Source organism: Schistocerca americana, chromosome 10 (assembly GCF_021461395.2).
Source record: "Schistocerca americana isolate TAMUIC-IGC-003095 chromosome 10, iqSchAmer2.1, whole genome shotgun sequence".
NCBI lineage: Eukaryota > Metazoa > Arthropoda > Insecta > Orthoptera > Acrididae > Schistocerca > Schistocerca americana.
The window spans coordinates 99,850,865-99,875,157 of NC_060128.1; the positions used below are offsets into that span (position 1 = coordinate 99,850,865).

At 44.7% G+C, this 24,293-nt stretch overlaps 1 protein-coding gene across 1 annotated transcript; it reads left to right on the forward strand.

Moving 5' to 3' along the window:
• LOC124552634 (constitutive coactivator of peroxisome proliferator-activated receptor gamma-like) lies at positions 1-23,308 on the forward strand. The gene is made up of 2 exons (XM_047126961.1): positions 1-65; positions 20,065-23,308. Exon 2 carries the CDS (start codon positions 20,086-20,088, stop codon positions 21,844-21,846), a length of 1,761 nt encoding a protein of 586 aa, XP_046982917.1. The 5' UTR covers positions 1-65; positions 20,065-20,085; the 3' UTR covers positions 21,847-23,308.
• Positions 23,309-24,293: the final 985 nt, after the last annotated feature.

Here is a 24,293-nt window from a genome sequence, read left to right on the forward strand (position 1 = left end):
TTAACAGCTGTAGCTGTACACGCACGTATCTTTTGGCGACAGCGACGAAGCTACATCTGCTGAACGTAAGTTTACATTTCGCAGCACAGCCTATTACTAATAAATTCGGAAGCTGCTCCATTTTGTGTTTCTGTTGCCGGGGCGCTGAAAACGTCTGTGTCTATTAAACATGTTTAACAATGTAGTGAACAATAAGTGTAAAATTTTCCGTCGTTTGTCTGAAAAGTTTGCTATTTGCGTGTCACTGTGTTTGTAATTTCGATTCCATGAATGAATTTTCAATCGGTCGGCGGTGAAAATATAACCATGCATTTCTTTTGCAGACACTGGTTTCGAAATTATACCTTTCGTGAGACAAAATCAGTTTCTTATTTTGTCGTCTACTCCCACGTTTTCACATAGTTGATTACTCCCTAACTGAAGTTTAAGCTCAACAGGTTTTGGAGGCAATTGCCACCAACTCCTTAGTATTCTACGAAATTCATTACGCGCAGCTGCGCTGATATCCTCTCTTATCACTGATAGCTTAAAATAACATCCACCATCAAACTATCTTCCATATTTTCTTTATCTGTACTTATATGCTTATATTATTTCACATTTTAAATATTTAGACTATTACCTATAAGATGCTAACATTCTTGTTGTTGTGGATTGGCAGGAGCCGACCCACGGAGTTTGGAGGAAGCCGAAAGGCACGCGTTTTAGCTCACGCAGGCTGGCGTGAGGTCTGTAACAGGTCAAGGAAGTTAGACTAGAAAAAAAGGATGTAGCTGGTGGAATCATCATCATCATCAGTTATCTGCTATATTAGCAGGTCCTTTGCCTCTCCATTTTCTGCGATCCATTGCTTCCTTCTTAAGGCTGCTGTATGTTGTACCGTCCATCATGTCATCCAGTATCTGGAATCTCTTCCTTCCTCGCTTCCTTTTCCCTTCTACATAACCTTCTAAAACTGTTTTTATCAGTCCGTCATTCTTTCTTAATATATGCCCAATCCAATTTCTTTTTCTTCTCTTTATTACATCTAGTACTGTCTTTTCTCTCCCACTCTTCTCAGTACCTCTTCATTTTTTACTCTGTCCATCCAACTTATTCTTTCCGTCTTCCGCCATGTCGAGATCTCAAAAGCCTCCAGCCTTTCTCTGTCTTTTTTCCTCATAGTCCATGTTTCAGCGCCATATAGAAGAAGACTCCATACAAGACATTTTATGAGTCTCTTTCTGAGTTCCCTGTCCATACCGCTGCAGAAGATTCTCCTTTTCTTATAAAACGCCTCTTTTGCCATTGCTATCCTTGTTTTAATTTCTGTGGTGCACTTCCAGTCGGTGTCTATCCTGCTTCCAAGATACTTAAAATTTTGCACCTGTTCTAGTGTTTCTCCATTCAGCACAATTTTTAGTTCCTTATTTCCTCCTATTGCCAATACTTTTGTTTTATTTGTGTTAATTTTCCTTCCATATTTTTTTCCGTTAGTTGCAATGGTGTCCACCAAATCCTGTAATTCTTTTTCCCCTGTGGCTAGAAGGACCATGTCATCAGCAAATCTCAAGCACCCTACTCTTCTTCCTCCAATTTCTACTCCTTTGTCATCTAATGAGCATTAGTCAATCATATTTTCCAAGTACAGGTTGAAAAGAGTAGGTGATAAACAGCATCCTTGTCTTACTCCTTTCCCTAGTCTGATCCAGTTTGTACTTTCTCCTCTCACTTTAACTGAAACTTTTTGCTTAAGGTACAATGAGTTTATAAGTCTTCTGGTTTTCCAGTCCACTCTCTTTTCCCTCATAATAGTCGCCAGCTTGTCCCAAACCACATTGTCAAATGCCTTTTCTAAATCGATGAAGCACATATATAGGTCTCTTCCTTTTTCAATAAACCTTTCTCCCAAGATTCGTAGGAGCCCTATTGCATCTCTGGTGCCCGGATTCCGTCTAAAGCCAAACTGCTCTTCGCCGAGATTCTCCTCTATTAATTTTTCAAGTCTTTTATTAATTATTCTTAACATCACTTTGGCTGCATGTGAAATGAGGCTGATTGTCCTGTGCTCGCTGCATTTCTTGGTTCCTTGTTTTTTCGGTAATGGAATCATTACTGTTGTCAAAAAGTCCTCAGGCCATTCACCACTGTCATATATTTTATTACATAACCTCAATATTTCTCTTATTCCATTGTGGTTCAAGCATTTTAGTATTTCTCCCGGTATTGTATCTGTACCTACTGCTTTGCCATTTTTCATTGCAGCAATGGCAGACTTTACTTCTTCCATTATGATGGTCGGTCCTTTCTCTTCACCACTTACACTGTTGTGTGACTCAAGTTCCAGAGTTTCTGGTTTGCTATTTGTGTCATATAGCTCTTTTATATATTCTTCCCATCTCTGGAGGACATCGTCACGATCTTTATACACTACCTCTTCGTCTTTACTCAAAATTTCCATAGTAGCACTTCCTGCTCTGTTTCGTTCCCATGTCATAGTCTTTACTCTGTTGTATAGTAAGTCTAAGCTGGTGGAATACTTAACTTTAATCCATTAATGTTGAACGTAGCTCTTGTCTGTACATTATTTACAATATCAATAGCAACTGATAATGGCGCCTTGCTAGGTCGTAGCAAATGACGTAGCTGAAGGCTATGCTAACTATCGTCTCGGCAAATGAGAACGTATTTTGTCAGTGAACCATCGCTAGCAAAGTCGGTTGTACAACTGGGGCGAGTGCTAGGAAGTCTCTCTAGACCTGCCGTGTGGCGGCGCTCGGTCTGCAATCACTGATAGTGGCGACACGCGGGTCCGACGTATACTAACGGACCGCGGCCGATTTAAAGGCTACCACCTAGCAAGTGTGTTGTCTGGCGGTGACACCACACTTGTTTTTAGGGTTCCATACTATAATCGGTAAGAATGGAAACGCTGTATGATCAGTTTCTTGTCCGTCTGTCCAGGTGTTAATACGCCTTTTTCTCAGGAATGGTTATAGATATAACGTTATAGTGGACTTCCCATGGACCTAAAATCGTAAAATATACCAATGAGCAAAGTTTCACAGTACAAGTAAACCGGAAAAGTCCGAAAATTGTTAGTTGGTATAGATATATAGATAACGTGTGATTTAGCGATTTAGCCTTTTGTTGTTCGCCTGCTTGTCTATCCGTCTGTGAAGTCCCCATTTTCTGAGGAACTATAGAGATATTGTTGTGGTCTTCAGTCCTGATACTGGTTTGATGCAGCTCTCCATGCTACCCTATCCTGTGCAAACTTCTTCATCTCCCAGTACTTACTGCAACCTACCTCCCTCTGAATCTGCTTCGTGTATTCAGCTCTTGGTCTCCCTCTACGATTTTTGCCATCCACGCTGTCCTCCAATGCTAAATTTGTGATCCCTTGATGCCTCAGAACATGTCCTACCAACCGGTCCCTTCTTCTTGTCAAGTTGTGCCACAAACCCCTCTTCTCCCCAATTCTATTCCATACGTCCTCATTAGTTACGTGATCTACCCATCTAACCTTCAGTATTCTTCTGTAGCACCACATTTCGAAAGCTTCTATTCTCTTCTTGTCCAAACTATTTATCGTCCATGTTTCACTTCCATACATGGCTACACTCCATACAAATACTTTCATAAACGACTTCCTGACACTTAAATCTATACTCGATGTTAACAAATTTCTCACGTTCAGAAACCCTTTCCTTGCCATTGCCAGTCTACATTTCATATCCTCTCTACTTCGACCATCATCAGTTATTTCGCTCCCCAAATAGCAAAACTCCTTTACTACTTTAAGTGTCTCACTATAGAGATAACAACTTGAAATTTATGTCAAATATTGTGGACAACACTTCTTTGTTGGTGAAAAAACGGGTAGAGGTGTCAACTGGAAATTCATGTCAATCACTGAGGACTATTGGTCCCTTTGTGGTGTAAATAATTTCAGGTTCAAAAAATGGTTCAAATGGTTCTGAGCACTATGAGACTCAACTGCTGAGGTCATAAGTCCCCTAGAAATTAGAACTACTTAAACTTAACTAACCTGAGGACATCACACACATCCATGCCCGAGGCAGGATTCGAACCCGCGACCGTAGCGGTCGCGCGGTTCCGGACTGTAGCGCCTAGAACCGCTTGGCCACTCTGGCCGGTTAATTTCAGGTCCTAGGTAAATACGGTAAAAAGATGCACATATTTTGATACTCGGAAACTCACTCATCCTAATCTAAGGACGCACCATGTTCTTACATGTGAAACCTGATGCTTTTGTGACAAAGCAAGAGTCTAGAAACCGAGAGTCGTTGCCGTCGAATCTGGGGCAGGTCACGGGTTTATTAGTCTTCGTTTAAACCCAGATTTCAACTTTTAGCGATAGAAAGTGTAGCGTTGAACAACAAGTGGTTCGGGTTCCACATTAAACTGTAGGTCCCCTTTCCCCACTTTGGTAACTGCCGTAGATTAGAGGCACTCTAGATCCCAAAGTGGCGCTCAACAAAAGGACCTGCAACAGGGTTCTGAGCCACACGAAATTATTATCCCGTATATTATTCTATAAATACATAATTAAATTTATGCTACTTGTATCTGCACTTTTTAAATTTCTTTTTCTTTTTAATTGGTAATCTTCTACAACTGACATGTACTTTTTTATACCGAAGAGCCAAAGAAACTCGCACACCTGCCTAATATCGTGCGTGGCCGCCACGACCACACAGAAGTGCCTCAACACGACGTGGCGTGGCCTCGACTAATGTCTGAAGTAGTGCTGGTGGGAACTGACACCATGAATCCTGCAGGGCTGTCCATCAACCCGTAAGAGTGCGAGTGGGTGGAGATCTCTTCTGAACAGCACGTTGCAAGGCATGCCAGATATGCCCAATAACGTTCATGTCTGGACAGTTTGGTGGCCAGCGGAAGTGTTTAAACCCATAAGAGTGTTCCTCGACCCATTCTCGACGTGTGGGGTATCGCATTGTCCTGCTGTAAATGCCAAAGTCCGTCGGAATGCACAATGGGCTTGAATGGATACAAGTGATACGACAAGATGTTTATGTACGTGTCACATGTCAGGGCCGTATCTAGACGTGTCAGGGGTCCCATATGACTCCAACTGCACACACCCCGCACCATTACAGAACCTCCACCAAATTGAACAGTCTCCTGCTGACATGCATTGTCCATGGATTCATGAGGTTGTCCCAATACCCGTACACGTCCATCTGCACGATACAATTAGGAACGAGACTCGTCCGACCAGGCAATACGTTTCCAGTGATCAACAGTCCATTGTCGCTTCAAAAATGGCTCCAAGGACTATGGGACTTAACATCTGAGGTCATCAGTCCCCTAGACTTAGAACTACTTAAGCCTAACTAACCTAAGCACATAACACACATCCATACCCGAGGCAGGATTCGAACCTGTGACCGTAGCAGCAGCGCGGTTCCGGACTGAAGCGCCGAGAACCACTCGGCCACCGCAGCCGGCCGATTGTTGGTGTTGATGGGCCCAGCCGAGGCGTAAAGCTTTGTGTCGTGCAATCATCAAGGATGTACGAGTGGGCTGTCGGCTCCAAAAGCCAATATCGATGATGTTTCATTGAGTGTTTCGCACACTGACAGTTGTTAATAGTCCAGCATTGAAATCTGCAGCAATTTGCGGAGGGGTTGCACTCCTATCATTTTGAACGGTTCTCTTCAGTCGTCGTTGGTCCAGTTCTTACAGGATCTTTTTCCGTTACACTCGTGAAATGGTTGTACGGGAAAATCACCATGTCACTGCTACCTCGGAGATGCTGTCTCTCATCGCTCGTTCGCCAACTACAATACCACGTTGAAACTGTTTAAATCTTGATAACCTGCCATTGCAGCAGCAATATCCGATCTCACAACTGCGCCAGACACTTGTTGTCTTATACAGGCGTTGCCGACCATAGCTCCGTATTCGGCCTGTTTACATATTTCTCTAATGTCTTACACATGCCTATACCAGTATCTCGGCGCTTCAAAATGGTTCAAATGGCTCTGAGCATTATGGGACTTAACTTCTGACGTCATCAGTCCCCTAGTACTTAGACCTACGTAAACCTAACTAACCTAAGGACATCAGACACATCCATGCCCGAGGCAGGATTCGAACCTGCGACCGTAGCGGTCGCGTGGCCCCAGACTGTAGCGCCTAGAACCGCTCGGCCACTCCGGCCGGCCTTGGCGCTTTAGTCGAGCACACGTTTATGGAAGTTCTACGTGGAGAGTCAACTTTTTGTTCCATGTTTTTAGTAGTTTTGATCACTGAAATAGTTGTAGCTATTTCTCACCTTTGGTTTGTTTTTTGCAGAACACGTCTGTGTTTAACTACTCTCTTGTTTGTATGTAATTAGCGAATGACCAGATAACAGTGCTTTCACATCTGACTCACTGTATGATTATCCTTTTCATGTTCAAAAGTTCTGACTGGGCAGTACTAATACCATTGCCATAATGTTAAGACACCATCTGAAACGCCAATAGCCGCACGGGATTAGCCAAGCGGTCTTAGGCGCTGCAGTCATGGACTGTGCGGCTGGTCCCGACGGAGGTTCAAGTCCTCCCTCGGGCATGGGTGTGTGTGTTTGTCCTTACGATAATTTAGGTTAAGTAGTGTGTAAGTTTAGGGACTGATGACCTTAGCAGTTAAGTCCCATAAGATTTCACACACATTTGAACATTTTTTTTTTTTTGAAACGCCAATAACACATGACTTTTTGCAAGTTACACCACCTCGCGTATAATCGATTAATCGATTCTACACTCTGCCTTTCCGGTTGTCTCGTTTTCCTGTATACAGTTACTGTGATGATGGCTATTAATTAAAACCGGTATTGAAATAGCAAGGATCACATGGACAGCTTCTTGTCATGCATTTCATAAAATCACGAACCAGTGCTTGGGAATGGGTCAGGGTGCGATTTGTTCTTCTACCAGCGGGGGGGATGTCTTAGGGGGTTAGTAGAGTTATACATGTTACTAGCTTGGACCGTGGCGTTACGCATGGCTAAACAGCTATTTATAAATAGATGTTAATGCCGAAACTCACTATTGACGCAAATGCATTATCAGAAAAGCCATCCCTTGTTATATCTTTAAAAGTACATTATAGGTAAGGCTTATTTACAAAATCATCTACATACGGGTACAGATATACGAGGGGAATTCAAAACGTAGAGGCACATTTGTGAAAAGTTGTACTTATTCTGATGATATAAAACTGAAACATATTATTAGTGTTAATAGTAAGACTTACTAAAAACTTTCAGTGTTCGGCTCCACAAATTTACATTATATGTAAAGTTTTACTCCAGTGCGTGGGAAATAATTATCCCAGGTTGGGATGCATAAACTAAAACCAGAGGAGGGGATGGTCAGATGCAGGAGGAGGGGAAATCCACCCCATCCCCCCCCTGCAAATCGCACACTGGAATGAGTGCAAGACAAAAATATTATTTTACTCTGGAATAGCGTGTTGGAGCCATGAACGCCTAAATCTTGCGGTACCAGCTCTGATTTCTGTATCTTGTCGAGTCTATTATCCCCTGCAAGTTTCCCCAGCCCCTCTGCTGGTATGCTGGAGGCAACAAAATAGAAAAAGGGAGGAGGAACGAAATTAAACCAAATAATTACTATTAAAAACAGTCTTGATCACGATTTATTTAACAAGGTGACCGGTTTCACTTAGTAGTGATTCTCCAACAGAAAGAGGTTCCTACTCAATGGTCTGAAGATGACCGCAGTAGTGGTCGAAACCGGTCACCTTGTTAAATAAATCTTGATCAAGACTGTTTTTAATGGTAATTATTTATAAGACATTGATCACTGCTGTTCCCGTAATGCATTCAAAAGTAAATAAAACCAAGTTCATTGGTTGAGAGAGGATCTTAGGCTACTCTAGTGATTACAAAATTGAGTTATGAGCCCACTTCTCTGTATAACGTTGCACCGCCTGATGCCTGGAGAGATACATTCATTCGATTGGGAAAGGTGTCATAAAACCGTTGTATCCACTCCTGAGACCAGTTGTCCCACAAGTCTTGTTACTGGTTCTTGACATCACAGATACTGGGACTGGGATGGAGTTGACATCTGAACTGGTCCAACACATGTGCCATTGAGGTGAACTGTGGGCATGGAGCTGGCTACGAGACTACTTCATCATCGCACACACAGTGTATAGACTCACAAACCGTGTGAGCACGAGCATTGTCCTGTTGAAAAATGGCGCCCCGTTACTGTAGTATGAGAGAGAAGACAGGAGAATGGAGGATGTCAGCCGGCCGATGTGGCCGAGTGGTTCTAGGCGCTTCAGTCTGGAACCACGCGACCGCTACGGTCGCAGGTTCGAATCCTGCCTCGGGCATGGATGTGTGTGATGTCCTTAGGTCAGTTTGGTTTAAGTAGTTCTACGTTCTAGGGGACTGATGACCTCAGATGTTAAGCCGCATAGTGCTCAGAGCCATTTGAACCATCTTTTTTGCAGGATGTCCACGAAGTGCTGTTGTGATATCATAGGTCCGTCAATCACTACCAGCCGTGACATGAACTCATATGCAATGGATGTCCACAGTACCAGGAGAAATACCGCTGTGCCTCGCCAAAACATTGAGACCTCAGGTACTCAGCATTCGTTTCCTGGGTATGAGATTGGCGACCCTGGTGTCCCTGAGCTGGAGACTGGTAAGGATGTCCACGAAGTGCTGTTGTGATATCATAGGTCCGTCAATCACTACCAGCCGTGACAGGAAGACATATGCAATGGATGGCCGTAATACCAGGAGAAATAACGCTGTGCCTCGCCAAAACATTGAGACCTCAAAGACTCAGCATTCGTTTCCTGGGAATGAGATTGGCCACCATGGTGTCCCTGAGCTGGAACCTGGTAAGGATGTCCACGAAGTGCTGTTGTGATATCATAGGTCCGTCAATCACTACCAGCCGTGACAGGAAGTCATATGCAATGGATGTCCGTAATACCAGGAGAAATAACGCTGTGCCTCGCCAAAACATTGAGACCTCAAAGACTCAGCATTCGTTTCCTGGGTACGAGCTTGGCGGCCCTGGTGTCCCTGAGCTGGTGACTGGTAAGTGCCGACAGTCCTCTGTCACCGTAAGCTCTAGACATCCTTCAGAAGCGTGGTGATGGAACGTTGTGTGTCACAGCGAAAGTGCATGTTAGTTTGACTGCCCTGATGGCAAGGATGGTAGAAACCTTTATAAAGAAAGCCCTTAGTCTCCAGGTCTGCTACGCAGAGCTGAGATGCGTGGCTGCTGAGATGGAACAGTCCTTAATGGGCACCCTCAGGAGAACCTACGACACCTCAGTTGTATATGCCAACCAATGTGTTTAGTTCCATTACTCTCCAAACTAGCCAACGAACCAATGCCAGTGCTTTGGGCACATCACCTTAGGATGTAAGGATGAAGCCTCTTTTGGCAAATGTGGCAAAGCCACCCACGAAGCAGTTGGTTGTTCCTTCCCTCCGAAGTATTTAAATTGCTCTGGGCACGACTCAGTCTCCAGTAGGGTCCACAGTGTCATTCCTTAAGAAAGGAACGTACAGGAGATTGAAACATCGAAACACATCCCATGTGGTGAGGCCATACAATCTCCCACATTACCTACATCTTTTGCTTTGGCCCTTAAAAAGCCGATTTCCACAGCCAACGCTTCTACGCCAATGGAGGTCACACTTGTCAGTGCACATGTCAAGCTGCAGTTGTTTCAGGCCCATACTGTAGTGTTGGCAGAAAAGCCAACACTTTTTCTAGAGGAGGCCGAAATGCACGCGTTTAATTACACGCTGACTGGCGTGAGGTCTGGAACAGGACAATATCTTGAGAATTGCAAATAAAGTACGTAGTTGATATAATACTTAACTTTAATCCACAATTGTAGAACATCGCTCTTGATGATACATGCTTCATATAATAAATATCAATTGAATACGGCGCCTTGCTAGGTCGTAGCAAATGTAGCTGAAGGCTATGCTAACTATCGTCTCGACAAATGAGATCGTATCGGTCAGTGAACCATTGCTATGAACGTCGGCTGTAAAACTGGGGCGCGTGCTAGTACGTCTCTCTAGACCTGCCGTGTGGTGGCGCTCGGTCTGCTATCACTGACAGTGGCGACACGCGGGTCCGACGTATACTACCGGACCGCGGCCGATTTAAAGGCTACCACCTAGCAAGTGTGGTGTCTGGCGGTGACACCACACATACCCCTTCCAAGAACGTCAGATGAAGCAATAGTGAAACGCCTCCTTTGAAAAATTAATGAATTACTGTGCTGATAAAACTCTTACGCTATTTGATTTTCAAACAGCTGAGCAGATCTGAACGTACTCAGACATTTCGCTCTTTACCTATTCTGATCAACACTCAACTGACACACAGTACTTTTAGCGCAACGCAATCTGACTTTCAAAAATCCCTACAAAAGAATGGCCCTGACTAACATTAACCTATACCTTTCACAAATCACTTACCTCACAAGAATCTTCGTTACTCGAACTACTGCAATACAACGAGCGCCACTACTGCCAGCTAAATAAAAGATTCAAACTACTGAAGGCACTAACTACTGATAGGCATAGTTACCAAATGAAAGATTTTGATAGAGAACCTTAATACCTTAATAGTGTTCAAAAATGATTATATATATATGTATCAGTTCATGACATCCAGTCTTACAAATTTACTGTTTCTGATGGAGACACGTCCAGATCATCCGCTCTCAAAATTCCGCCGTCTCTCTCCACACATTCATCACTGCTGGCGGCTCACCACCAACTGCGCAACGCTACGCGCTGTTCACATCCAACTGCCCAACACTACAATAGCGAGTACTGCAACAATGCCGACCAGCCTCAGACTGCACAGAGTACAGTCACTGATTTTCATACAGAGCGCTACGTGGCGGTGGCATTACCAATATAAAAACTTAAACAGCCTACTTACAATAGTTACCACCTCTGCTGATCTCCTAGCACCTGCAAAGGCAGAGCCAGGTGAAAAATTTGGCACTACTTCCACTGCTGATTGAACTGTGAATTTACTTTCAAAATCTTTTCTTGAGGAATTTACTTAATTTACTAGCGATTCATCAAGAACATTAACATATTAAATCACACTAGGTGAGCGTGGAAGTAGTGGCCAGGAAGTAACTGATGGAAAATGAAATTACTTTTAATAAATGTGAATTTTATTCCTAAAAACTTTTTCAAGACAGATTCAAAATTATAAGCAGAAAAGCACCCTCGAAATATGAAGTTACAATTTTATTTAGAGGCAGAAAGAACAATATTAACAGTAGGAGCCTTTGGGCTGAGAAGCTTGCTTGCACCGTTTCAACACGGCCGCTCACAACAACCTCTGAAAGAGTACACTGGTGCAAATCTGCAACACACCAGATTACTTTAAACTAAAAAAAATTTTAACAACTCATACAAACACGTAAACTTTGCACCCTTAAGAGGGATGGAAATGGTACAGTATTCAAATTAGTTGTCACCGAAAGTGCAATTTTTCTTTTTTTTAAAGGACTCTTACGGTGGGATGGTGGCAACCTTATAACCTAAACTGACTATTTAAATAAAACCCATAAAATGCAGACTTACATAAAATGTACAACATGCTCTACATTACACATATACCACCTCGCAAGATGGTAGGCAAGATAAAAAGATCTTTCAAGAATTCGGTCTTTAAGCAATAAACTATTAACTTATGGCCGATTGACGGGGGGGTTACTAAACAACCTGAACCGCAGGTTGCTCTAAACCTCCCCAGTTCCACAAGGGAAAACACCCAATTCACAAATAACCACCTTCCCGCGGGTGGGCAAACGTAGAAGAATGGTGGGACGACCCCAAAACAAAGCGGCTGGTGATCTCAAGCAGATTTTAACAAGTAAATGAAACAACATATCTCCAATCACTTAACTTCTAATAAACTGCTGTTTCCGGCGAAGACCTGGCGCAGCTCCCCCAAAACGCTCTCCCGAACCGTCCGCTGCCAGCCGCTTCAACGGACGCAGGAAGGCGCGCCGATCTCCCGTCTCACGGCGTCGCAGCTCGCACCGGCCAGACCGACGTCGTGGGTTGACTCCTGTTGCTCTCGTATGAACCGCGAAGCCACTACCCCTTTCTATACGGCGCGGCCCACTGGACTCACGTGGCGACCTCACATGCGCCGACGCTCAAGTCGGACAAGTCATCTCGTGTCTCAGTGCGCGACCGACCAACCGACCGATCCAACCGCCAATGAGCGTTGCCCGAGCAACTCGAGCAGACTGGCGGCCTAACAGGCAGACTCAGATGCAGGAACTCAGCCCCGACCGGGCGACCATTAGCTGAGTTCTGTTACTGGCTTAGTGGTAAGACTCTCATTTTGCCGGCGTGTGTGATCGAAACGACAGACATACTAGCACTCCGAACGACAGACAGACACTAAATGCGGCACAAATGCAAACGAGAGACAGACCAGCTACTGGTGACGCGGGACTGACCTAGCCTCACTGCAACTGACCCACGTGACCAGGCAACCTTTCCGCTTTCCCACCAGAGGGGGACACCAAAGCTGCGATTGCCACAGCGGCGCCACCGCCAGAAACGGAGGGCGACTGCTTCACACAACGCGCTGCGGCACGCTCTTCAAAACAACAATTTTTTACCATGGCTCACTTAGGCAGTAGCCCCCCCCCCCAGACCAAAAAAGCAAATGTGATGCTTTCACCACAGGCGATAAGAGGCCATAAATCATCAGATCATGTCGACGTCATGCGACTTGATGGCTCTGCTGCTTCTACTTCGGAGCCAATGATCTGCAAAGTCTGCCCCGGGCAAACATCTTGCCCCAAAGTAGAAACTCCAACCATTATGCGTTCCCTTCCCTGGCGGAAAGACAAGCTGGATGTTCAACCACCATGATAAATGGATCCCATATAACAGTGGAACATGAACGGCTTCAGGACTCATGTGGAGTAACACAAACTTCTGTCACAGACCCAACACCTTGAAAGTTTACCATCTTACCTCCTTGCCTAGGGACGCCAGATGAAAGTTGATGTCGTCGAGCCCTGAATCAAAATTGCGCAACGGATAACTGGGGAGGGGAGCTTGAGAGCGCTACCTAGAGAGCGTGCCCTTTCTGTACGATACTAGGCAAGGGGCTGGAGGGCTCACACGCTGATGTGTGGGTCCCTGCATTCTATAGCTTCTATTTTAAATAAATTCCTTTAACTTGACTTCTTTGTGGTTTTTAAGGTATGTTAAAGATTGATGACAATTGATTACGTAATTATTTGAAATATTATCACTCGATTTTACAGCGATTGCAGCAATTGATTCAGTTTATAGATATTACAATTTTACAACTTATAACTCGGGTATATTATATACCAATCTGCACGCACTTTTCTACGGGCAAGACGGAATTGCGTTGGCCAAATTTATACCACCAAAGCCTCCCAATATTTTACATAGGACATCCACTACGTGAGGAGGGTAACAGGCAAACTGGGGACCAGATACATTAACACAGGGGCTCAAATTTCCTAAATTAACGAGATCATTCATTTCCTTACACAATCCGAAGCTGGAAATAAAAGAATTAGTACAAATATTCAAAAACCTCTCTTCCGTGCGTGAACATTGAGACAGACGCACTGAGGGCACGTCTTCTGTAACACTCCTAGAATATGGTGGTCTTCCTGGGCTCCGGTGGAGGGGGTGGTCGAACCACTTGGCCGTGACCAACCTCTCCACCCCAAATCTTGTGACCCTGGAATGTGACTTCTACCTGCCTGTGCTGTCTCTCTGATCCCCTAGTCAGGAGTAAGGTTGGCACTACTGTACTACAGGACTACTTCCCAGCCAAGATTTGGCCACGCTTTACGGAAAGGTGTGACGAGGATTAGGAAAGTTCATGTGCAGATTCACATTTCTTTCCACCCGTCCACATGGGTTCTGTTGCACCCGCGGCCGGCCGCGTCGTGTAATAAAATTGGCTGCGGAGCCGCCTCTGTTGCTATTTCCCGGTGCGAGCGAGCATCGAAACCTCCTGCTTATAAAGCGGAAACTACTGTACCGTTTCAACCTGTGCCTGTGTTTACAGGAAACATATTTCAAAGCTACGTTTGTCGTTTTACTTGTGTTTTAGTCTCCTGTGTAACATCATTTATTCTTTCCTGTAGTCTTAGTGTGTATGCTCACATTTTAGTAATTTTTTTCCACATTCGTTTCTTTCAATGTGAGGGCGTTGGTAACTTCGCCATAGGGCACGTGTAAGCACCAAAAAACACACTCCCATACACAATGTCTGTGTTTCTCTAGCCTTGTGTTTGTCGCCCGGAATTTTTAGTGTGTTGCAGAGTGGTTGGCTCATCCTTTTTTATTTTTACGATTAGCCAGCCCAGGCCATCTGCTACGTATATTATTTTAATACCTTCAACCGATTTTATTTTCCTTGTAGTGCATGTTCTCCATTTTGGCTTACTTCTTTCGCTTTCTTTTTCAGCGTGGTTCCTAGTTCGTTTTTCACTTATTGCTTTCCCCCGACTCGTTTTCGGAATGCTTTCACCAAACACCTTTTGGCATGAGGAAGAATGGTCTGATGACCCTGCAGTTTGGTCCCTTTACTGACATCATGGTCTCAGCTTTCATTTGCTGGATACAGGCTTGGCGACCCGGAGGTTCTTGTGCTAGGGACAGGTAAGCACCGCTAGTCGCTTGTCACTGTAAGCTCTGGCCATGCTTCAGCGACCACTGTGAGATGCAGCGGTGGAACGTCGTGTGACTCATGGAATGGGGATCTTGCCCTGACCACTCGGATCGCGAGGACAGAATAAACCTCTAAGTTACACGAGCGTCGAGGGTCGACAGAACTCATCTACCAGTGTCCATCCACCGCTCTGGGTAAAATTTATTACTATTTATTTTTATTTGCTTATCATAACGTCTATACTACCTTGGCAATATATAGAGTCTGAAGATGACTCTTTTATAGAGTCAAAACCTGTTACTCACTCCAATAAATTTTTTTTAACAAGATTGCGATCAAGACTGTTTTAAATTTTAATTTTAACTCTATAAAGTCCCTTCAATCTCACGGTATGCTGCACTCTGATGGGATGCGTGGATGTTGAGGTGGAACAGTGGATAGCGGGCAACCACTGGGGAACCTGCCGCACCTCAGTTGTATAAGGATTACTCAGACGCGTGAGGCTCTGTCTGATTGGTGCATTACTTCCATATCTGCTCGTGGGACGGAAATGAATACTCGTAAATTTTCTTTTTTACCCCTTCCAGCGGAAAGAGTGGGTCGCTGGAAGGTACCAACATTCAGTCTAACAAGAGGGCGGGTGCAGCCAGTCCTTCTGAATCAGTCAGTAGTAAAAGAATGCATGATGTTTTGCAGAATGTGCTTCTTATAGGTGAAAGGAAAGAGGGTTGTTTTGAGAAAGTTGAGAATGTTTGGCCATTTTTTATAGATAAAGGCTCAGAAGGCAATGCTGGCACCTTAAAATCTTGTGCAATGGGACTGTTGAAACATTTAGCTCCCAACAAGTCAGGAACCTTCAGAAATCTCGACGCCTCTGGGAGTATGCGATAGAAACTGAATGCACAACACCCTGAACTTCAACAAAGGTGTTGTAAGTTGCAGGTATCCAGCTGACACTACCCGAGAAGAAGTGAAAGCCGAATCGTCCCAGGAAGGCAACGTAGATGCCTGATGTATGAAACGGGTCGATGGTGATCTTGCAAAATCCGACACTTACTTTTAATGGCACCAAACTACCAGAGCGTCTCAAGCCAGGTTACCTACCACTAAGTGTGCGACATTTTGTCCCTAACCCAATGCGGCGTTTTAAATGCCAACACTTTGGGCGGTGTAAAGATGCCACTTGTTTGGAAATGTGGTGCAGTCGCCCAGACGCGGATGGTTGCTTCTCTCCTCCAAAGAGAGTCAACTGCTCTGGGGACCAACCTGTGAGGAGCACAGACTCCAGACTTTTTCTTGAGTAACGGAGCCTCCTGGAGACCAAAACGACAAAGCGCGCCCCATATGGTGGAGTTAAGAATTTGTAGAGGTCAATGCACATGCCCACGTTCGCTGCCTCCTTTCCTTCTGAAAACTGATGCCGCTACACAATGGGAGGTTGCCACTGTCAGCATTACCAACTGCGTTTGTCGATGCACTTGTGTGGCTGCAGTTCCTTTGAAGCCTGCTCCTCCAACCAGAATTCCAAAAAAGACCGTGATTGCTGACATCGTGCAGTTTCCTGCCACCTCAACAGGTCAAATGTTGTGCACCACCCATCACTGCTACGATCACTTCCATGGCTGTGGCTCCAAAGCCGCCTCAGACCAAAATATCGAAGGCGAAGAATGGTCCACTGAGGGAGACAGGAGGTAAGTCTGACGATGTCAACGTCATCCTATCTGACATATCTCTCGAATCTTCTTCAGAGATGATGGGGCTTGATGTCAGATAGGGACAACCATCTCGCCCCACGGGGCTGAGCCTCCACCCATTGTCGATTCCCATCCCTTGCAGAAAGTCAAGATCGAAGTACTACCCCCCCCCCCCCCCCCCCCAATGATAGATCACTCTCATTATACCGTTGAACATTAATGGGTTCAGGACACATGTGGAGGAACTAAAACAAATAGCACAACGATGCGCCCTGTGCATGTGTTTGCACGAAACACATTTTAAAGCATCTGATACCCCTGTACTGCAGGGCTATAAGCCATAATGCAAGGGTTAACTGCCCGGAGAAAGGGCCAAGGAAGGGGTTGCTATGTTTCTGAATATTTTGAATCATTCCTCTGCTGTTCCCCTGGCTAATGACCTGTGAGCCATTGCAGTTTCAATTATTGCACTTCGGAGGATTAAAATTTGCTCTCTGTATCTACCTTCGCTGGATGCAGAGGCTCTCACAGATCTTATGGAACAACTCCCCTGAACCATTTCTACTCCTGGGAGACTCTAATGCCCAACATGTCCTGTGGAGCTCGACCTCTATTTCCCCTCAGGGTCGAGTTTTGGAGAACCTCATGATATCTCATGTGCAGTGTGTCCTCAACACAGATACTCACTTCTGTACTTCCACTGTGTCATTCTCAGCCATCGACCTCTCTTTCTGCTCTCCCACCCTCACAGACTGCGTTCAGTGGGATTTCACTGACAACTTCCATTCGAGTGACCACTGTCAAAATGGTTCAAATGGTTCTGAGCACTATGGGACTTAACAGCTATGGTCATCAGTCCCCTAGAACTTAGAACTACTTAAACCTAACGAACCTAAGGACAGCACACAACACCCAATCATCACGAGGCAGAGAAAATCCCTGACCCCGTCGGAAATCGAACCCAGAAACCCGGGCGTGGGAAGCGAGAACGCTACAACACGACCACGAGCTGCGACCACTGTCCATTCCATGTCCGCCTACTGGATGGTGGAGTGTTGGAACAGAAACCATCAACATGGATGATTGGCAGGTCGGACTGGGCACTGCTCAGCCAGTTGGTTGTGATTGAACACCATGATGGCATAAAGAAGTTGGTGGACCATTCACGTGATCCATCATGCCCCTGAACTATCCATACCACAGTCTTTTGCTCCTCTTAGGAGGAAATCTGTCCCATGGTGGAACAGAAGAGTACCATTCAACCACCCAGACCAGGAGTGTGGCTCTTCGAAAGTTTCAATGCCACCTGACAGCGGGCAACATTACTGCCCTTCGAGTCGCGAGAGACTAGGGTCGAGTTAAAGAGAGCAAAAACCAGTCATGTCAACCGTTCCTGGGCACCATCGACCGTTCCACTTGTTCTACGAAAGTATGACAAGCCATCCAGAGGGTTTCTGATAGTCATTTACCAATAGCGGCAGTGTGAACTCCAACGACGTTCAGAGTCATTGCTCAGACAGTATCGGAACATTTTGCACATACTACAGCCGATAAAAGCCATGATCCGGCATTTCGTCGCTACCATGTTACTGTCGAGAGGGACAAGCTGGACTTCAGATCCAACGGTTCTGAGGCCTACAGATCTCCTTTCTCCATCTGGGTGCTCGAATCAGCACTGTCTGAGACTCGTGATACTGCACCCAGTCAAGACCAAATCCGGTACCGCATGCTTCCACAATTGCCAGTGGCCTCAAAGTAATTCCTCCTAAAGCGCTTTAATCTTATGTGGCAGACAGGCAACTTCCCCAGCTTGTCGAGGGTTCTGATACATCTCCTGAAACAGGGAAAAGACCATATGTCTCCCAGTAGTTAAAGGAGTATCGCCTTAACGGGCTGCATAGGAAACAATCTGGAGCGAATCGTTAACCAGCGTCTGGTGTGATTAGAGACAAGACAACTCCTTAGCTGAACTCACTGTGGATTCCTGGGATTTTGGTCCACTGTCGATAACCTGGCCCTGCTAGAGGCGGCTACTCAGCAGTCTTTCCTACCCATCAATGTATCAATCTATTCTTCGATGAAAGTAATGTGTACAATACTACTTAAAGACATTGTATTCTTGCATAACTGCATCAGTGCGGCCTGCTTGGCTACATCCCCATGCTCTTAAGGTGTTTCCAGTCTCTACAGTTTTTTTCAGACCCGAGATGGTCACCCACTGTTAGATCGTTTTGAGCAGGAGAATGGTGTCCCTCAGGGCAGTGTTACCCTTGTGTGAATCCTATAAAAAGCTAATCATTTGCATATCACAGCATCTTAAATTTCGCGTCTGTAGAGCGTCATCTTCGTGGTGTAGCAATGTCAATGGTCAGTAGTGTATCTTAGTTTGTGTGTGGATTGTTTGCAGAAGCAAAAAGGTCAGAAAAAGAGTATAGTAGTGATGCAAATGCTGATCAAGGAGCTAAATGCTAGATGTCAAGTTGATATCATCTACTTCCAATCGCAACCACATGGAGATCGTAAGTTTGTGATGATTTATCTCGACCATCTCACTAAATTCGTTGTTCCCATGCCACTGAAGTCGAAAACAGCTGGAGAGGTATGCGATATCATTATTGAGACTTTCACGCTGTTAGGCGCTCCCTCAGCATTGTAGTCTGACAATGGTAGAGAGTTCGTTAGCAAAACATGAGCAGCTAATTTTAAGACTGTCCACGGTAAGCCTAGACAGTCAGGACCGAAGGAGCGTAGAACGAGGAAATCGACCCAGAAAATATTCTAATTACACGGATGCAGGGGCACAACACCGCGGAGTGGAGCAGTGCATTAAGATTTGACCAGCTACAGCAGAATAGCGCTGCACATTTTGGAACTAAAAGGTCTCTGAAGAAGCGATATTTGGCTGCCCTCCTAAACATGGTTTGTCTTCAACAAGCATGCGAAGCGGCCAGGGATTCTTCAGATGCAACTGCCAGCAAAAATGTTACACTCTGAGGTGCTTTTGCAAAAACAAAAATGTTTTGTGCAACCCAAAATGCCATGGTGCACTTCCTTGCTGCAATAACTAAATTTTACATAATATGACTATGTTTTCAACTACAGGTGATGAATGCCACTTTCGAAGTACGACTGTTTTGTTATTATAGCCATGGTTCACATTCCTTGCCTCTTCGCAGTGAAGGGATACATTCACTAGTGATAGTGCACTATCCCCAGTCAACGTGTATTGTTTGACAGAACTGGAATCAGTTACCAAAAAAAAGTTCAAATGTGTGTGAAATCCTATGGGACTTAACTGCTAAGGTCATCAGTCCCTAAGCTTACACACTACCTAACCTAAATTATCCTAAGGACAGACACACACACCCATGCCCGAGGGAGGACTCGAACCTCCGCCGCGACCAGCCCCACAGTCCATGACTGCAGTGCCCAAGACCACTCGGCTAATCCCGCGCGGCAATCAGTAACCCACTTTCAGTAAATGGGCCAGTGATAGTACACTATCACCAGCGATGGTACACTTTCCCTGCAACTACTCATTGCATTATAGCATATGCACTTGCTTTGCGTCTACCATAAAATACCTTCAGTGAGTGCCACGTTATAACATTCTCATTTTCTGTCCGCAGGGCGAGAAGCAGGTCACTAGGATGGGTGGTAAATGGATTACGCGGTACGCCAACATAAATAAGTTATATGAAGATGTGGATCTTGCAGAAATCGCAGAGGAACACAAGAGCAAGACTGGCGGGGAGCCGGTAATTGTGGTGGACGGAAATGGAGTTGTGTGGTACTTGTATCGAAACTGTGACTTCCATTGTGGTGGGCAGTACAAGGAATTCAGGGAGGCTTGTAGGAACCTAACGCAGAAATTCAGGAGCTCCGGCGTCCGGCTCGTATTCTTCTTCGATGGGCTAACATCTGCTGAGAAGAATGGGAAATTGGTGGAGGGGTCTAGAGAAGGAGTGAAAAAAAGTAATAAGAGATTAGGAAAAGAGCATGCTAGTAATTCCACAGCGAAAGTGCCTAAACAACTACCCGAAGGGCTAATACCGTGTGCCCGGGTGATTTTCAAGTGTGAACCATCATGTGAGGTGCGCCTCTGTGTGGAAGATTATCATCAGGAGATCGCTCAGTTCGCAGCAAGCCACAGAAATTGCCTTGGAATATTGTCCAACACTGGAAATTTCCTGATATACAAAGATGTACCAAGCATGTTCTTATTACACAGTAAAGATAAACAGGGAGACAGAGGGGTGAGGACGATGCGTTACTGTTCTTCTGACATCGCCTCACATCTTGGCATCCAGCAACACCACCTGCCTGCAGTTCAGACATTCTTAGCAAGTGATACCATCAACAGGGACGAGATGCGGAACGCACATCGAAGAATTGGTGAACTTTATGGGCGAAAAGAACTTCTAGAAAGCGCTGTAGCTGAGCTGGTCAAGAATAATACGTTGGAGGAAATGTGTCACATAGCATTCGGTGACAGGTGGCGAGTAAACGTGGACAGAGTGAAAGCAGAAATTGACCATTACAGTTACAAGCGAAGGACATCTGAAAGGACTCCACAAAGCTCCAGCTGGTCTAATGTTCTCCAGCATATTACAGACAAACACTCAACTGGCGAGATACCAGCAGTATTGCTGTCAGTTGCCAAGTGCCGTGCACTGCAGGTAGGTGCTGCACTGGAAGACTTGTCAAATGCAAAGAGTGGTATCACTTCGCTAGGAGAACAGCTTCAACGTTTGAGAAGCAGGATATACACTGTGCTGCTGTGGGAAAGTGGAGACGGTCCATTCCAGGTGGAGGAGAAGGTGACCAGAAAGACTGAGGTGCAACGGACGCAAGTTGTGGTCCAGAAGCAGCTGCCACCCAGTGTGGTACACCCGGGCCTGCTGAAACTGTGGTCTGGAGATCTGGAAACCCGCTGGCGGCTCTTCAGCTGGATAGTGGGGTTCCCACAGCCGTCCGCCCTGAGGTCCCTGGAGCCCCAGTGCCTAGTAGTCCCAGCCACCGCACTGCACTTCCTTCGGCACGAGACCTGCCTTCTGAGTCGCCATGAGGCTGAGATCTTCGCTGTGGTCGCCGTCACTGTGAGCGGCCTCACACCTCAACAGCTGGCCCAGAAAAGCATCCCAACGCTAGACCCACACGCCATCTTCCTAGCGACACTCTTCATCCGCACTGCCCTGCACGTGTTGGATGCGGCCGCTGTCTGTGGCTTGTCCTTCCCACAGGAGGCAGACTGCCACTTGGATGCCTACTTTGATGGTAAGTTGTTCCATGAGCTCTACCTCAGTGCTAAGGCCCAATCGTTCCGAAGAGTTGGGACCCACGCTTCCTGGAACCCATCACATCTCAACCCAATCCACAAGCTGCTGAATATAATAGAACAAGCTAACTAATGTACACTGAGTGGACAATCATTGTGTGAGATACTACTGGCCATTTCTGGGTCCCTGAGAGGCTGAGATCTTTGCTGAGGTCGCCGTAACAGTGAGCAAGTTCACACCAGGGCATCTGGCCCAAAAAGAATTTCCCAAGCCTGACCCTCATCAAATCTTCCTAGCGAAGCACCATCTTGCACGTGCTGGATGGTGCCACAGTCTACGGGAGGTTGACTGTCAGTTGGATGCCTGCTGTGATGGAAAGTTCTTCCACGAGCTCTACCTCAAGATTAACGGCCACTCTGTCCCAAGAGCGTGGATCCCACCTCCCAGGGATCCCTTGTATGCAAACACCATCTATAAGTTGCTGAGCATTGTCGAAGGAACCCATGCTGGTCATCAATGAATGGACAATCAGCATGTAACACATGTGGTATGCACCCCTGCATGTTACTAATAGCCTGTTAACACTGTACTTTGAAGATGTGTTTGTCTTGTGTTGAGCACCAAGCACACTGAAATGGCCATTTTTAAGCTTGATGTCCTGTAATATATGTTCATAGATAACCTCAATCACTTGAAAATGTTGTAAAAGGCGGAAACCTGGGTCCTAATTCAATAAGACACAATACAGTCAATCATGGTCTGTGACCAGGTAAACCTGATATACATTCAGGTGACTTATGACAGCATGCTATGAAGTGTTCCACAATAAAATGTACATCGAATATATTGAAGATGGGTTATTCTTTTTTACTGCCACATCATGTAGAGTGCATTTACATTTTTTAAAATATTTGCAAGTTATTTCCTATGTAATGTAGTGTGATATTAACTTGTTTTTTAATTATTAATTTGTATGTGCAACTGATACTGAATTTTGCTTGAGAAACAATTTAAACGATCAGAAATGCTGAAAAAAGAAAAACACGTTGAAACAGTGGTATAAGAATTACTTGTGCAGACTATCATGAAAAACCTACTAGCTTCTAATACTGGGATCTCACAATTGATCCTCTCCTCTCTTGTCACTCTTTTCATTCCATTTTTCCTACTTCTTTTTTTCTTTCCCCACACAGAACGTTTTTGCTTCCATAACGTGACACAACCGTAAAACCATTCCAACAGAATATTTCTCATAGCATTAGTAGCTGTTTCTTCTTCACAATGTGCTCCAGGTCAAATTCTTTCACCACTGTTACACTGGGTGGCTTCTGGATATTCTAGTTCCTAAATTCGGTTCCTCATGGCGTACAGAAAGATCTTCTGTACGTCTGTTACGTAGTATGTGATCGTAAGTCTCATTATCATGCGAAATTCCATGCTAAATATATCCTATAGTAGAAGCCATGATGATATGTATACACTGTTTGTCACAATTTTAGCTCTTCCTCCTCGTGTGAAACTCTACATATGTCTTTGTAAACGCCAGCATCATAAATTCATGTCGTCTGGGTATGTAGACTGCTGTGGTGGGTCATAATGCAAAATATAAGAGCGCAGATGTGGAGCTTGTAAAATGGATGTGTGGTTTTTATTTTTTAAATACCTTTCCTAGTAAGCAGGCCTAATATTGACGGTTTGCTAATCAGAAAACTAATTTCATGTCAACAAAAAATATCAAGCACACGTATGACTGAAACTGCACCTGCACGTACGTATCTTAAAAATGAAGTAAGTCAAACGAAATCTTTTGTCATAAATAACACTGGCGGAAGTATGGTCAATGATTAATAAAGAAACCTATCAGAATCGCATTTACCATAACCATAGAAATGTATTCACATTTCACATACACACTCAAATACACTACGTTGTCGTTAACCATGTTCAATAGTAACAATGAAAACTCTCAAAAAAATGCAATGTCATAAATATTGATAACTATTAAGCATGCAACGCCACCAAATTATGAGGCTAAAATATTGTCCTGCAATAATGAACTCTTGTATCAAATAGTACAGATGAACTTAAGAGACGCTACTCCCAATTTTCATCTCACTTCACAGCAACAGTTACTTGTTTCTGTCACTGTTGCAACATTTCACCGCAGATGTAATTTTTTCATGGCGAATACCATGATCGTGAAATCTCAAATAATGCATTTATCATTCACAACAGTTTATTCTGAAAATTAAAGTCATTCAAGAAATAACGGAAACAGCGCTCTAAATAGTTTGTTTCATTTATTGCTGGACGAACGCAGTGTGTAAGTACATACCGCAGTTTTAATACTTTCTCTCTTTCTCTCTCTCTTCGTCTTAGTCCCTCATAGTAACTCCAGTGACATATTGTGGCTAATAGTCCATGGCAATAAACGGCTTCCTTCATCGTCTCAGCATTCCTACTTCATTTACAGCGAGCCACATTTCTTCCTCTTGGAGCTCATATTACACACCACTACAGATTACAGACGCTAAATATGGTTAATGTCAAATAATGTCTTTGCTCTACCTAGTGCAGCT